Genomic DNA, 16,062 nt, shown 5'->3' with positions numbered 1-16,062 from the left:
TGGATGTCATTGCAGCCCTGTGTATTTGTTTTCTTGTCTGTTTCTAGTTGATAGTGCTTCAGTGTATTTTCGTTTTTCAGGTTTGTCAAATCCCATTTACATGTACTTCTTCTTTTAATGTTCTTGAATTTTAGTTCATTCGTCATCATAACGAGTATGTGGTCACTTTCCACATCACAGCCTGGATATGATCTGCTGTCCTTAACTAGGTTTTTAAATCTTTGCTTCACTAATATGAAGTCAATTTGGTACCTGTTAATGTCACCAGGCATTTTCCAAGTATATCTTCTTCTTGGATGATGATTAAAGAAGGTATTTGTAATGTAAAGTTTATTTCTTTGGCAGAATTCTACAAGTTTATCCCCTCTTTCATTTCTTAATCCTAATCCAAAATTCCCTGCCACATCCTCTTCTTTACCTTCCCCAACAACGGCATTCATATCTCCCATGATGACAAGGTTTTCAGCTTCTTTAATTCTGCCAATTACTTCCTCAAGGTGGTCATACATCATGTCGATTTCATCATCCTCGTGCCTCGTAGTTGGCATGCATACTTGGATTATGATTGTGTCTCTTGGTTTAGTTTCCAATCGGACATAAATTATCCTCTCACTATGTTGAACAAATCCTTTTACTCTTAACCCCATCTCTTTATTGAGGATAATTCCCACTCCTGCAATCCCGGGTCTGTCTTGTGCTGTTCCAGTGTGTATGATTCTGTAATCCCCTGACCAAAAGTCGCCAGCGTTTGGCCATCTCATTTCTGAGACTCCCAGTACATCAATATCCATTAGTTTCATTTCCATTTTCAAGTTTTCCAGTTTACCACATTTAAGAAGTGAGTTGACGTTCCATGTTGCTATCCTTCATACATTAATGCTTTTGGACTTTGGTATCTCTTTAGTTGTCCCCGCCCGGAGATCCGAATGGGGGACTATTTTACCTCCGGAGAATTTAACCAAAGAGCTTTCCATCATAAGCTGTTGATACTTGGGATAACCGCCCGGGTCTTTAATGGAGTGGTTTCCCGTTGCCTTCTCCATTCTATGCCGTTGGCCACCTTGTGGCTCCTCCGCCTTTAGGAGCAGTTTCCCACCCCAAGGGCAAGAGAGTGCCCTTCCTTCTAGCCGCTCATCCGCCCTCCTACAAGGCCGTTGGCACTTGATAGAAGGTAATCTCCTTATCCCGGGAGATATTCGGCTCAGTAGAAGTATAGGTTGGAAATGGAAGACCCCTAGCCCTCGAAACCTAATAGCGTCAGGGTCGGAAAAGAACAAGAGTTGGCCGAGGGTGGCCAAATAGGAAAGATAAAAGTGAGGAGCCTGGCATAAGTAAGTGGAAGCAATGCCAGTACTCAGCTCGGGACCCCGTGGTCGCCAGCCACGTACTCACTAGGTGTGAGTCCCTGAAGGGCATACCACAATATGGCTGTCCAAATCGTCACCGAATCCACCGTGTTTCTCGCTTGGAACGTAAACTCGGCCAGAAGTTGGAAACAGTGTGAAACAAGATTCGCACGACGAAACAACACCCTTACATTGCTCCACATTCCAGTTTTTACGACTTCAGCACGTTTTCCTTTTTCGGGCATTTGCGTCAGTGATGAGTGGTTCTGGAATTGCAGCTCGCCCTGCCGTTGCCTGCTTCTAGTGCTGATAGGGTTCGCGAGTGCGACATTCAGTTCTGAGGTGACTTTTGCAGCTGTCGTCCTGTTATCTTCCGTTATAATCCTGCCGCATGGGATTAGCCGAGCTCAGCGTGTTCAGTCAGAGGGTTAGCTGTCCTCTGTAATAAAAAACTGAGTTAACCAATCAACAACGAACTAAAACGGATGTCCGCCCCGAGCAGATACAACGAACGAAAGCGAACAAACTGAGATCTAAAAAAAAAAAAAAAACAAGTCTAAGACGCTGCAGTCATGGACTGTGCGGCTGGTACCGGCGGAGGTTCGAGTCCTCCGTCGGGCATGGGTGTGTATGTTTGTCCTTAGGATACTTTAGGTTAAGTAGTGTGTAAGCTTAGGGACTGATGACCTTAGCAGTTAAGTCCCATAAGATTACACACACATTTGAACCTTTTTTTGTTATAATCCTCTTTATTCACCATATGTCGCTCTCACGCACTTTCATCCGCATTGTGACTTAGATGGTGATGTGCTTCCGCTTTCCTTGTATGAGGGAAAAATCTTCGATATATTGACTCTTGAAACGTGAAACTTTCCGCTATCTTGGTTACGGAAGCATCCACCATACGACCTCTAACAGTCTGCCCACGTTCGAATTCACTTAGGTTCGACATAATACTCTCTCAACTAAGCAGAACGGTGTTCTGACCACTATCGATCCTTGCAATGTGTTGAGGACATTGCACAAGTGCATCTACATTTATGCTCAAGCAAGCAGTTCTCGCTGTGTTTCGATATATTTGTCGAACAATGTAGCGCGACAGCACCGAATACATTCGACTAGTCTGACAGGCTTATTTCCTGGCCTATGCGTATGTCGGGCCAGACTACAAACTCCAGTTATGCAACCAGCGATACCACCTGCTAGACCACACAGAGTTTTCTGAACAATGTCATATTTAATATCGATGAATGGAAAGTTGAATCCAGGTAGCGTAACCTGGGTTGACCTGAACGCATTGCAGGTGCCAGGAGTGGGTAACCCGTTTCCGTCTGCTTCTCCCACCCCGCGCACAGCCGCTGCCGCAGCAGCCTCAGCGGCGCTGAGACAAGAGGCGCAGTTGGCGGAAGGCCGTGGCATGGAGAGCTGGCGAGGGAAGGCTGCATTGGTCACTGGCGCCAGCGCGGGCATCGGCGCCGCCGTCGCGACGCGCCTCGCAGCACGCGGGCTGCGCGTCTTGGGACTCGGTCGTCGCCTCCACAAGCTGCAGGTCATTCCTTCTTTCATGCTAAACACTTTTATGACGATTGAAGTCGATGATTCTGAAGTACCAATACCCCACCCCATCCCCTGTCCCCGTTTCTTCAAAGAATCGAACTTCCACGTATAAAACAGCTTCAAGCGTTTGATTACTTTACAAACGGGTTAATGAGTTCAATGTTTCAAGTGGTGCATGTAAGGGCGAAAAAGTTTAGAACGGATTTGAAATTGTCATCTCTGTGGTTCTACTAAACCATACATTTAAAATTTGCGGAGGGTAACAGAAAATACTGGTTGGCAGACTGGGGGGCGAGGACCGCCTAGTTCAATCCTAGGCTGTTGAAAGTGGTCTGTATCGGACTATTTCAGGATGGTTTCGAGAAGCTTCCCGACCGCTGTCTAGCTGACTGCTGGCCCTGGGCTACACTTTACTCAAAGAGTCCAAAAAAATGTAGCTTTCTAAACAAATTACGCCAGTCGAAAGTAAAAAATAGAAGGTATGCAAATAATGCAATAAATCCAATAAGATGGTACGATGTGAAATTCCGTTAAGAGTCTAAGTGTTCTTCACGTTTAAGAGTATTAATGTGGGATTTTTTGATGTTTTTTCTTTGTTATTGTGATTTAACAGGATTTCTTCATTCATTTTCACTTTTTCCCAATTCAAAAATTTTAATTTTCCATGTCATCAAACATTCTTATTATATAAATATTTTTATGGGCAACTCTTTGGACTACCAGCGTTTAATTGTAAGAAAGATGCAATTTCACATCGAAGAATTACGAAGATAGCATTTCTATTGTTATTAATAATATAGAAATATGTACTTTGCGTATATTAGTGAAATCCTTACTGTTTAGGTATCAAAGTAATCTACCTTAAAAAAATTGCGGGGGTACCTGTCACTCGTTTGAGATACAAAAATTTTTTTGCCCTTCCTGTCAAATTTAAATCCCAAGCTCACTGAATAAGTTGTCTCAAAAATGGCAGTTATAAAATCTCGCCCCTCTTTGATAAATCTGCGGACACCCATGTACATGCCTCTGTATGATTAAAATTTTCTCATTGTACTCTATATGTACTGTATTGAATCGCACCAGTTTTTTTAAGGCGCAAAATGACTAAATTACCAATTAACATGAATGTTATGGGTAAATTACTGCTGAATTACTCCATACTAAGATGATTTGATCTCTATATTTCGTTTCCACAGAGTGTAATCCATTCACTATGCTTCATTAGTATTTTCTTTTAGTAGGCCATATTCAATAAAGCTGATTTGACTTCCTATGTTCACATTTCATTCCCAGGAACGAGAATCGCAAAAATATACTGACGGTGAGGAAGTGGCGTAGTTGTTCACGAGAAAAGAGGTGAAATTTCGTGCTGCCAACGTCAGCCAATCAGAGTCGAGACGACACGAGCTGTTGAAATGATCTTTCTGAGGGAAGTGGTGAAGCGGTCTCTGACCCAGGCAAGCAAGGCAGCAGCGAACGGGACACGGACAGCATCCGCCGGGGCGAGAGAGACAGAGAGAGAGATAGAGAGAGAGAGAGAGAGAGAGAGAGAGAGGAGGCCGCGCAAGTCGGTGAGTCGGTGATCCAGCAGTGCTGTTCAGTTAACGGTGCCGCCTCCTTTCCAGCAGTTGCCGTTCCACTCGGGTCGGTAGCTGATAACACAGATTTTTCCGGATTTCATTTTTGTTTACATCCCTGCAAGTCGTCGCTTTTCACAGAAGAACTCCAAGATTTTAAACGCGTTCTGAAGAGTGTAGAAGAGAGACAGAAACCGTTCGGTTTATTTCTTGTACCACGAACAGTGCCAAACTAACGCCTTATCGCCGGATCTAAACAACGACTGTAATAAGGCACTGATGGCGTTTCGCTGGCTCTTCGTGCAAAGGCAGTTAAGCAGCGTTTTCAATCAAGGCCGGATTTAAGCAGTGGCCACCTAGACGCGGAAAAAGACGGGGCTTGTATTTTCAGTAGACTTGGTCTCTCCGTCTCCCCTACCCTGGTCTCTCTCTCTCTCTCTCTCTCACACGCACACGCATACACACACACACACACACACGCGCGCGCGCGCGTGCGCCCACACAAAACTGCATGTAATTCGAATGTACGGACGGCAAGTAGTGTCGCTATCGTAGGATTTTGTTCATTGTTGAGTTCAGTTATAGGGCGATTCATAATGTCGCTTACCGCAACTGATATATAGCTGTGTTTCGTATCGATTCGTGTAAGAGTTGGCGTTGCTTTGGTTGACAATGCTCATCGCTGCGTCTACTTACCATTGAAACTTACGTTCTTCCTGAAAGAAAAAGAAGAAGAAGAAGAAGAATTATATCCGACGTCATGGTTTCGTTCAGAATACACCTGTCGATGGCGGTTTTTAGCTGTGCTGTCGAAAGGTCGATATATGTTATAAAAGTATTAGAAATCATCTCGCGCCTACCGTTTTACAAATTAGACTTATCGCATTGTCTGTATCGTAAATTTAAGTGTAAATTGTAAACATGATTGTGATAACATAACTGATGACTTCGCTGAAACGAAGTATCTAGGTGTTACGCCAACTTTCAAGATCAGAGTTTATGTTAGTTTCACATTTACAGTACATTTACTTCTTTTCTTTCTGTGGATAAACCGCAGCGGTCTTATTTGTTGAGTTCTTATTACAAAGTTAACTGGATGTTACGTATCCCTCTTAAGTAACCCCTTCCCATAAAATTCTGTTTTCTAAGATAAGTAGTAGGGTCAGTTCAAGAACTATATTTGTTAATTTTGATTTAACACCAGATTCTCTAATGACCTTATCTCTTGTTTCTCTGCCTATACAATCAAATGCTTTCTTGAAATCAATAAATGACACTATTATTGCCGGGCGGTGTGGCCGAGCGGTTCTAGGCGCGTCAGTCTGGAACCGCGCCACCGCTACGATCGCAGGTTCGAATCCTGACTCGGGCATGGATGTGTGTGAGGTCCTTAGGTTAGTTAGGTTTAAGTAGTTCTAAGTTCTAGGGGACTGATGACCTCAGATGTTAAGTCCCATAGTGCTCAGAGCCATTTGAACCATTTTTTTAACACTATTATTGGTTTGCTGGTTAACATTCTATGGTGAATTATTGACCTTAAGTTTAAAATTTGTTCTTCACAGGATCTTCCCTTTCGAAAACCACCCTGATATTCTCCCAGTTGTTTGTCTAAAGTATCTACCTTTCTGTTCAGGAGAATTTTTGATAATACTTTGTATGCCACTGGAAGAAGTGACACTTCTCTATAATTACTAACATTTTGTTTGTCTCCCTTTTTATGTAGCGGGTGGATTAATGCTGTTTTCCATTCAACTGGAATCTTTTCAGTTTTCCAAATGTTCTTAAGAAGCTGTTATAGGTCCTTTATGAACTTTGTTTCTGATCACTTCAATAATTCCGCTGTAATCGAGTCTTCACCACTTGCTTTATTCTTTTTGAGTGTTTTGATGGCTTCATGAATTTATAACTCTGTTGGTGGGAAATCTTTCTCTAGATTTTTACTTGTCACTGGAAATTCTAATTTATCAGTTGGAACTAGACAGTTTAAGAGCTTTATAAAAAATTTTGCTAAAATTTCACAATTTTCTTTGTTATTTAATCCGATTTTGCCATTTTCATCTTTGAAACAAATACCTGGTGTCTGATATCCTTTAAGTATGTGTTTAAAAGTTTGCAAAAATTTCCAGTATTATTTTTGGTGAAATTTTCTTCTGTTTCAATTAGCTGAGAATTTTAAAAGTTTCTTTCGATTTCCGGATTATTTTTGATGTTTCTTTCCTTTGTTGTCTGAATTGTTCAAGGTCTTCCTCTTTTTTAGAACATTTCCATTTTCTCCGTTTTTGAACTCTTTGTATTAGTGTTTCTTCACACTCCTCATTGCACCATGTCTTCTTTTTATTGTTGGCCAATCCTAAAGTTTTCTCTGGTGCTTGATTTATTTGTATCTGGAGTTCACGCCAATCTCCTTCTTTACTTGTCTCAAATTCTTCTCTAAATTTTTCTATATTTTCTTTTGTAATATTAGTGTGTGGTGTTGTATCTGATCACTTTATTGGTCACCTTTTTTGTTTTAGATGGGAGAAATTTTATTTTAATCTTAGAGAGATAATGATCTGAGTCGAAATCCCCATTTCTGACTGTTTTAACATTCATAATTTCTGTGATATACCTTTCATATATGGTTATGTGATCCAGCTGAAATTCTTCTAGGTTTGGATTTGGATGTCTCCAAGTTTTGGCATTTCTTGGTAGTTTGAGCAAATGTGTGGACATGAGTTTTAACTGGAACATTTTACACATATTGATCAATCTTTCATCATTTCCGTTTGTTCTTGAGTGTGCTGGATATTCACCTACAATAGTCCTAAATTTTTTTTCCCTCCCAATTTGCACATTGAAATCACCAAGAAGTATATCAACGAACTTTTTTTAGGTATGATAGAAATTTCAGATTCTAAAAGATCGCAGAATTTATTCACTTTCTCCAGATTTATTTTGTTGTTTGCATTTATAGGTGCATGGCAGTTTATGAGGGTGTAACTTTTATTCTTGCCTTGTTAAGATAGGTATTCTTTCTGAATTCGATTAGCAGTTTATTTTTTGAGTATTTATGATCTTAACATCAATGGAAATTACAATGTCAAAATAAGATGCACAAATATTACAAGAATTTAGTACATTATAGTTAGTAAATCTGACAACTGATTCTAAATTTAGTTTATTACAACGTATGCAGTTTCGAAAGAAGAGATCGACCTTCATCGTTTTTTAGGTCGTTTGTCGGCATATTCGTGAGACAATCGTATTTGCTACAGGTTTCTGTAAGTGTAAATATGGCACCAGCCGAAACCTAACAATAACTTATAACTTCTGGCAACGCAGGACCTGATAATGTATAATGAAAATCATTGCCTAAACCTTCCTCCAGGTACTGCAATTAATGCAAGAACGTATTTTCAGTTCTTACATAGTAATATGTTACCTACTTGAATATTGTTTCTGATACATTATTTCGTATACCCGCCAGAAGATATCGAGATCGATGCAGATGCTTCGCCATGCGCGGCAAGGTCAAGGTCGAGCTGCAGCATTGGCAGGACCTTGGTGTCATTTCTCCTATTCTGCTAAGCTAGTGGGCCATGCCTTTGGTGGTGATCCAGATGACAGATGGCGCCGGGCGCCTTTGCAGTGATGTTAAACATACTGTCTACGAGCAGTGTTGGACTCGTATCCAATTCTGAGGAAGGAGGAGTTGGCGAAGTTGCCAGGTGGGCTTTATTTCTTGCTCATCAACTTGCGTGGCGCATGCCTGCAGTTGCCGTTGGACGCAGTTTCTTGGGATTAATTAGTACTCACGACCGCCCGCATCTCGTGGTCGTGCGGTAGCGTTCTCGCTTCCCACGCGCGGGTTCCCGGGTTCGATTCCCGGCGGGGTCAGGGATTTTCTCTGCCTCGTGATGGCTGGGTGTTGTGTGCTGTCCTTAGTTTAGTTAGATTTAGGTAGTTCTAAGCTCTAGGGGACTGATGACCGTAGATGTTAAGTCCCATAGTGCTCAGAGCCATTTGAAGTACTCACGACCCCCTCTGGATTTTTTAACTTTACCAGTTTAATCGCTTTCCCCTTTGGAATTTCGTCTGTGCCAAGAATTTATCAGTGATATCTGGAACAGTTTAATCAGAACATTTCTTGCTACATAAAGTACTTCGATGACATCTCGGTCAGGGTCTCCACACATTTACGAAATCTGCAGGTGGTTTCCCCTACGGACTAGTATGTCAGATCCCAGGAACCTAAAGGAGCTCCAGTCTTTTTGGGAAAGATTTCTTGGCATGTAAAGTTCGTTCCCCAGGCCGAACACAACTGCCATCCTTTTAATCCGCTTCGCCAAAATTGCAACAGATCCGTGTGGTTTGCGGATTTTCATTATCTGAAGCAGTGTTTTTGTTGCCTGTTGGCTTCCTTTACGCCAGGTAACCGCTAACGCTGGCCACTGATGGGTCCCAGTATCGCAATGGTGTGGTTCTATCATATCAGAATCTAGATGAGGCCGAGCAAACTATCACTTATTAGTCCAGTGAAACTGTCAGAAAAAAGCCTGTACCTTGCAAAAGGTGGGGTAGAAGATTTTATTTTTTTAACTCGTTCATTTTGTTGGAAAGGTTAGAAAACCAAGTTTTGCCAACAAAATTTCTCTTGGGAAAACTTTCTGCAGTCAAAAAACTTCGAAAATATCTGGCTTTTTTCAGTTTTTTCAAAATATATGTTTCATTTTGTCTACCGCTTTGACGTCTATTTTTTAAAGAGCACAAAATTCTCTACAAATTTGATTCTTACCATTTTTTTCTACTCCCAGTATCTAAGGCGCTACAGCGCGTCAAAAAATACCAATTTTTCAAATTTCGACCAAAGTGGCAAATTACCTCATTTTTTAACACTGTTATTTCAGTTTCTATTTGTGTAGTATAAACATATTACTCATCATGTTATTCATTGGAATTTACCATCTCACTCTGCTGCAGGACCAGGACAAACAGCATCATATTCAGTAACTACGAACACAGTGACGTCGGATTGCGTGAAGTTTATTTGTGTTACAATATGTAATGCGATTGCATGCAGGTGCCGTACATTTTCTACAGTTGATTGACGTTAATGATCAGTTATAAGAAAAAGTATGTAGGAATTGTTCTTTAGCGGACAAAAGCGTATTTATTCTTTGGCGGGCGGAAGGCGATTATCTCTGGTGATTGTTCGCAGCGCGCTGACAGCTATTAGCACACAACAATAAGGGTCCTACAGTTTGGAGTCGCTTCCATTCAGTATATGTTGTGGTGCTAAAATGAGTATGTCTGACATGAATTTGTGTTTCATTTGCGAAAAAACTGTGGTGAGTGGTGAACGCAATGTGAAAAAGAAAGGACTGAGCACACTTATCGATTGTAGTGCTAAACGCAGGGAGTCTGCTAACACCCGTTTTTTGAAAACGCTCGGTCAAGTGATGGTGCATGAAGCATGCTACAAGGAGTACATTAATGAGAGAATGATAGCAGCTAGCCTTCGACATCCTCAGGAACCAACAGGCGTGCTACGTCGGTCGCGGGAAAAAGGTCAGTTCAGTTTCAAAGAGAAATGCTTCTTACGTGCAAAAGGGAATTCTGATGACTTTTTAACCAGCAGTTAAGATTACCATACGCCAAACGAAATTTTGTTTACGAGGTAATGAAATTGGAAGTGCAATCGAGAGTATTAGAACAGGCTAAACGACGTGGTGATGAATTTGGTCAACAAGTGATAGAGCAGATTCAAAATGTAAATGATTTGGTTGCTGCAGATGGGTGGTACCACAGATTTTGCTACAGAAAGTTCTTTCACCGTGTTTCAGCTACTGGACAGAAACGAGGTTACCGACCTGCAACACAAGTAGATGAAGACATGGAGGCTATATTTGACTACCTGGTAACCAATACAGAAGAATGTCAGTTTTCTATGGACGATATGTTAGAGTAAATACCCACATCACCTCGTCCTAATATTCGAACTGTCAAGGCTCGCCTTTTCCAGAAATATGGTGACGATGTGGTGATAGCTGAAACAGCTTCAAAGCCAGCAGTCGTATGTTTCAAGAATGTTGGGCACCAACTACTCAATGAAAATTGGTACACCAAAAGAAATTCAGATCCTCAGCAAGAAAGACTACGAATCGTTAAAGCAGCTGCAAATATCATATTAGACGATATAAGATCAGTAGAGTGCGATGTAAAACAGTACCCTCCCTCTGATAATTTTTTATGTTATGTAGAGTCTGTCATAACAGAATCTGTAAGATTGTTCTTTGAAACTATAATTTTGAAACACAAGCGGTCTCCCAGAAAATGGGGGAAAATGTGTGTTTCTCTTGCTCATGCACTCATAAGTGCTGCGAGGCCACGTTCATTTATTTCATCACTTTTGACTGCTATTAGTGCATACTTGTACCGGAAGTTTGGCTCAAAACATCTCATCCAGGTTTTGTCTTCCCTTGGCTTTGCAGCATCTTATACGGAAGCTGCCCTATTGGAAGTGTCTTCAATCCTTCAGCTTGACAACGAAAGACAACAAAGTGACGCATTTTGCCAATTTGTGTTTGATAATGCAGATTTCAATGTAAACACCCTAGATGGAACTGGTACTTTTCATGCAATGGGAGGTATAATGTGTGTTACTCCTCATGATGCATTGCTTTCTCAGAAAAATATTAAAAAGTTGAATCATCGTCCCTCAGCTCAACTCGTTAGTGAAGCCGGAAAAAATGACATACAGACATTCCACAGAACACAAGTTGGAGGGCTGAAGACTATAAAAATTGAAGATTTAGACATAATTGCTCCTGCAAAAGGTGTGATCGTCATCTCAACAGCGGTAATTACGTGGTTATATTGTAAATGGTCTCATAATGCAGTTGTTTCAGGGTGGAATGGTTACATGGAACGCTTGACGGCAGGCAAAGAATATGAACGTTCTAAAATAAAGTGTCTTCCATTTCTTAATTCATCACCAACCCATTATGACACCATATAGCTAGAGATGCATGTAAAAGACATAATCAGACTACATGCTTTGTCACATTTGATAAGCCTCTGTACTGGAAGGCAAGGGATATTGTGGAGATTGACCTTCCTGAATTTGGTGACAATTTCTACGATGTAAGCCGGCCGGTGTGGCCGTGCGGTTCTAAGCGCGTCAGTTTGGAACCGCGTGACCGCTACGGTCGCAGGTTCGAATCCTGCCTCGGGCATGGATGTGTGTGATGTCCTTAGGTTAGTTAGGTTTAAGTAGTTCTAAGTTCTAGGGGACTGATGACCTAAGTAGTTAAGTCCCATAGTGCTCAGAGCCATTTGAACCATCTACGATGTAAAGTTCCGTAGAAAAGATAAAGTTGCGACTCTCCTTTCTGCGTTCAACTCTGTAAAAGCTGGGAGCACTAAAATTACTCCTGTTGATCCTTTAACTCTTTTCCAAAGGATTTGTTTAATGAAACGAAGTGAAGAAGAGTTAAAAGCCTTTCTGAAATATGAACTTGCTCCTTACCCAATGTCCCTATTCTCAGAAAAAGGAATGCGAAAAGGAACAAAATCTTCATTCTACAATGCCTTCGTTCCAGTGGAAGATGTGAAGTCAGGTGGACCGAGTAAATTTTTTGTCATTGATGGAGGGTACCTTATCCACAAAGTGACTTGGACTCGAAATGTTTGCTTCAAGTCAATAGCCCAAAGCTATGTTTCTTACCTGCAACGTCATTTTGGATCTCAGTTTGCTATTGTATATGATGGGTATCCATGTGAGGGAGACAAATGTAGCACAAAGAGTGCTGAGAGGATTCGTAGGTCCAAAAAACATTCTTCGGTTGACGTTGTGGTTGAATCAGAGATGGTGAACCAAGTCCCTCAGGACAAGTTCTTGTACAACGAACGAAACAAGATGCATTTGATCACGCTTCTTAAAAAGGACTTTCTGGAGTGTAGCATTGAAGTGCTCCAGGCACAAGAAGATGCTGACGTTATGATTGTAACATCTGCCATTTCAAGAACCAAAGGTTTTGGAAGTGTTGTCATTGTAGGAGAAGATGTTAACCTGCTTGTGCTCTTGACCGGTTTGGGGCAAGGCATTGAAAATTTATTTTTCTTAAAGCCAGGAAGAGGAAATGCAGAAGACAAGTGGTTTTTCACTGCATCTTACTAGTTTGACAGTGAATATATTCTGTTCACTCACACCTTTAGCGGATGTGATACAACATCCGCTTTTTTTGGTCAAGGAAAAATTAAGTGCTGCAATATTGTTGCGAAAAATGAACACCTAATCTCAGCGCTTTGCACGTTCAATAAACCACATGCTACCCGTGAAGAAATAATAACAGCAGGAGAACAGGTTACTATCGCATTGTATAGTGGAGGTGTCAGCAGTTCCCACACACTAGACCATTTGCGGTACCAGCTATTCGCCAAGTCTGCCACAAAAAGCAAACTGAATCTTGCACGGTTGCCACCTACACAAGATGCTGCACAACATCATTCGTTGCGGACTTTTCAACAAGTCCAAAGCTGGATGGGAAACTGGAAACCTCCTGAGAAATGGAGCTGGAATCACAGTGACCAATGTCCAATACACGTTATAATGAGCTAAGATCCAGCACCTGAAGCACTTCTTCACATTGTTTCATGCTCATGCAAGCTGAACTGTGGCGGAGCGTGCTCCTGCAGAAAAGCGGGTTTGAAATGTTCTTCAATTTGCAAGAAACGTATTGGGGTCAACTGTGAAAACGTGCCAAAATTTTTATATGAAGACAGTGAAGAAGATGTTAAGGAGGATGTTGAGGAAAACGCTGACGAAATCAACGAAATTGCTGAGGCTGACTCGCTGTTTAAAGAAGAGGTCAATCTGGGATCAACTCTATGTACAGACCCTGAATCCGTAACTCAAGGTATTTCTGGTGACATTGAGGAACCTGGTCCCTCAAAACGTTGGAAGTGATGCTCATATCTCTCCCAAGTGCGCTAAAGTGCGATATTACAAGTATTACACACCCAGAACCGTCAACATTTTTTAGTAACTGACAATGCATTTTAACTGTAATAAAGCTAATTATTTTTAATGTCAACTGTGTGGCTTTTATACACAAGAATAATTACCTACCTAATTAGGTTGCCTATTGCAGCTAGTTGCCGGCCGCGGTGGTCTAGCGGTTCTAGACGCTCAGTCCGGAACCGCGCGACTGCTACGGTCGCAGGTTCGAATCCTGCCTCGGGCATGGATGTGTGTGATGTCCTTAGGTTAGTTAGGTTTAAGTAGTTCTAAGTTCTAGGGGACTGATGACCCCAGCAGTTAAGTCCAATAGTGCTCAGAGCCATTTGAACCATTTTCAGAGCAGCTAGTTCAGTTTCCTGAGACAATTTATTTTGTGTGTGTGTGTGTGTGTGTGTGTGAGTGTGTGAGTGTGTGTGTGTGTGTGTGTGTGTGTGTGTGTGTGTGTGTGTCTATGTCTCTTAATGATGTATTTTTATATTTCTAGTTTTACAAATACCAGGGCTGAGGTGGCCCATAGTGAACTTCAGGTAGTGATGTAAGAATCACAATAGTTGGGTGCCCAGCAATCTTCATGTTGCATACAGAGAAATTGAATACCTGAATGTGAGGTGGTAAATTCCAACATATAACATGATGTATAATGTATTTATACTGCACAAACAGAAACTGAAAAAATAGTGTTCAAAAATAAGGTATCTTGCCACTATGCTCAAAATTTGAAAAAATGGTATTTTTTGAGGCGCTGTAGCGCCTTAGATATTGGGAGTAGAAAAAAATGGCAAGAATAAAATTTTTAGAGAATTTTGTGCTCTTTAAAAAAGAAAATAGATGCTAAAGCGATAGGAGCAAAAAAACTGAGATATTTTGAAATTTTCCAAGTTTTTTGATTGCAGAAAGTTTTCCCAAGCGAAATTTTGTTGGCAAAACTCGATTTTCTAATCTTTCCAACCATATGAACGAGTTGAAAAAATAAACTCTTCTACCCCACCTTTTGCAAGGTATATATGCTATCTGACTGGACTATATGCACTGAAGGTGCTATCAGAGGCGCAGCGTTAATTACTCTCAGGTGGAAAAGGTGTTGGTAATCTTTTTCGGCGTAAAAATTTTCACGCTTTTTTTGTATGAAATAAGTTTCTACTTATTATTGACCAAAAATACCTGGTTTCTTTATCCAGCTTTCACTCTAAGCTACCAAATCGGAATGTCCATCAGTTGCAGAAGTGGGCCCTCTTTCTCAGTACTTATTGCTACAGCATTCATTACTGGTCTGGTGCACAGCACGATAGTGCAGAAGTGCTATCGTGCTCACTGGCCAGGCCTAATCCAAAGTTTGATTGACAGAAGGCTCTATTTTTGACACTGGAGAGTAACCTGCACCAGATATTGCTGGATCTTCCTTTGACAGCATGGGGGTTCACAGCCACCATGGCTACCATCCCGTTTTCCTGGAAAATAGTTTCAGTAGCCCAAATGGAATGGCCCAAATGCACTCCTTCAGGAGCAGATTTGGTGTGGTGTACATTTCTTCAGTTGCAAGATACGCTCAGTATTGTTTAGGGAGTCTAATGCTGGCCACAGAGCAATATATATTCCAGCTTTCCATTCAAAACATGTAATCAAATCTTGTAATGGATTAAGCAGGACTGTTCTGTTTCATTGTGGATGACTTGTATATATTGCATGTGTCACTCTGGCGTATTTTCCAGGCTTTGGCATGGCGTCATGTGTATTGATTGACAATCGATCATGATTCGACACTGTGTGTGGGCTTGTGCGGTCTGTGCGCAGAATCAGACTGTGACGCCACATCTGCCCAGTTCTGGAGCATCTATGGGAAAGGAAACACTTCGACTTTGTGTGCCCTCTTTTGGGAATCACGTGAATGTTGGTGGGTGATGCATTGCCAAATTTCCCACATGTGGCCAACCTGTCCTCTACAACGTCCGCTACAACTATTTGCATGTTGTCATTCACTTTTGCTATCAAGTGATCTCCCCAGATCGTCGTCTCTGTATATGGTTGACACTTTATGTAGAAAGGAATTCTCAGATTTTTGCAGCCACGTTGGTATCCAGCATCTGACTACCACCTCATTTCACCCGGCTTCTAACTCAGAGGTGGAGTGAATCAGGTAAACATTCAAAACCCAAATGAAGAACTGCGTTTGTCTCATTCCATGACAATGTGCTGTCTAGCTTTCTTCCCACGTACTGGATGATGCCTCTTAATGGGTAGAATATAGCGCAATGTTTGCATGGGCGTCAGATGTCTGGTCTTTTGGATCTGTTGTACCCTGAGATGGATGCCCTGGACCATTGTGGCCCACGCATTTTTCTCATAGAGCTATCATTTGGTCCTGGACTTCTGGCCAGTAGCAGGGCAGCAGGGGTGGCTGCTAGACGTCATGGTGGGCAACTAAGGCTGGCGCTTATTTGTAGTAGATACTGGTTGGGAGCAGTTGACTCATCATTTGAATCAGTTATATATGCAACTCATTGTATCCTCTGCACTACTGTCTCCAAGCTAGCCAGTCGATGGGGTCAGTCACAGCATTGTCCTGCTGGGAGGCTCCCAATTG

At 41.6% G+C, this 16,062-nt stretch overlaps 1 protein-coding gene across 2 annotated transcripts in view; it reads left to right on the top strand.

The window, feature by feature from the left end:
- The first annotated feature begins 2,657 nt into the window (after positions 1-2,657).
- The window catches only part of LOC126419053 (farnesol dehydrogenase-like), a 70,258-nt gene continuing 56,853 nt past the window's right edge, over positions 2,658-16,062 (top strand). The window contains exon 1 of one of the 2 annotated variants that reach the window (XM_050086127.1): positions 2,658-2,895. In XM_050086127.1, the coding sequence (XP_049942084.1) occupies positions 2,764-2,895 (132 nt within the window). In that variant the 5' untranslated portion in view covers positions 2,658-2,763. The remainder of the gene's footprint in view (positions 2,896-16,062) is intronic. The other variant, XM_050086125.1, reaches the window with a different exon arrangement.

Source organism: Schistocerca serialis, chromosome 9 (assembly GCF_023864345.2).
Source record: "Schistocerca serialis cubense isolate TAMUIC-IGC-003099 chromosome 9, iqSchSeri2.2, whole genome shotgun sequence".
Lineage (NCBI taxonomy): Eukaryota > Metazoa > Arthropoda > Insecta > Orthoptera > Acrididae > Schistocerca > Schistocerca serialis.
The sequence above is the reverse complement of the archived record's forward strand: the minus strand, read 5'-3'. Positions and strand labels throughout refer to the sequence as shown.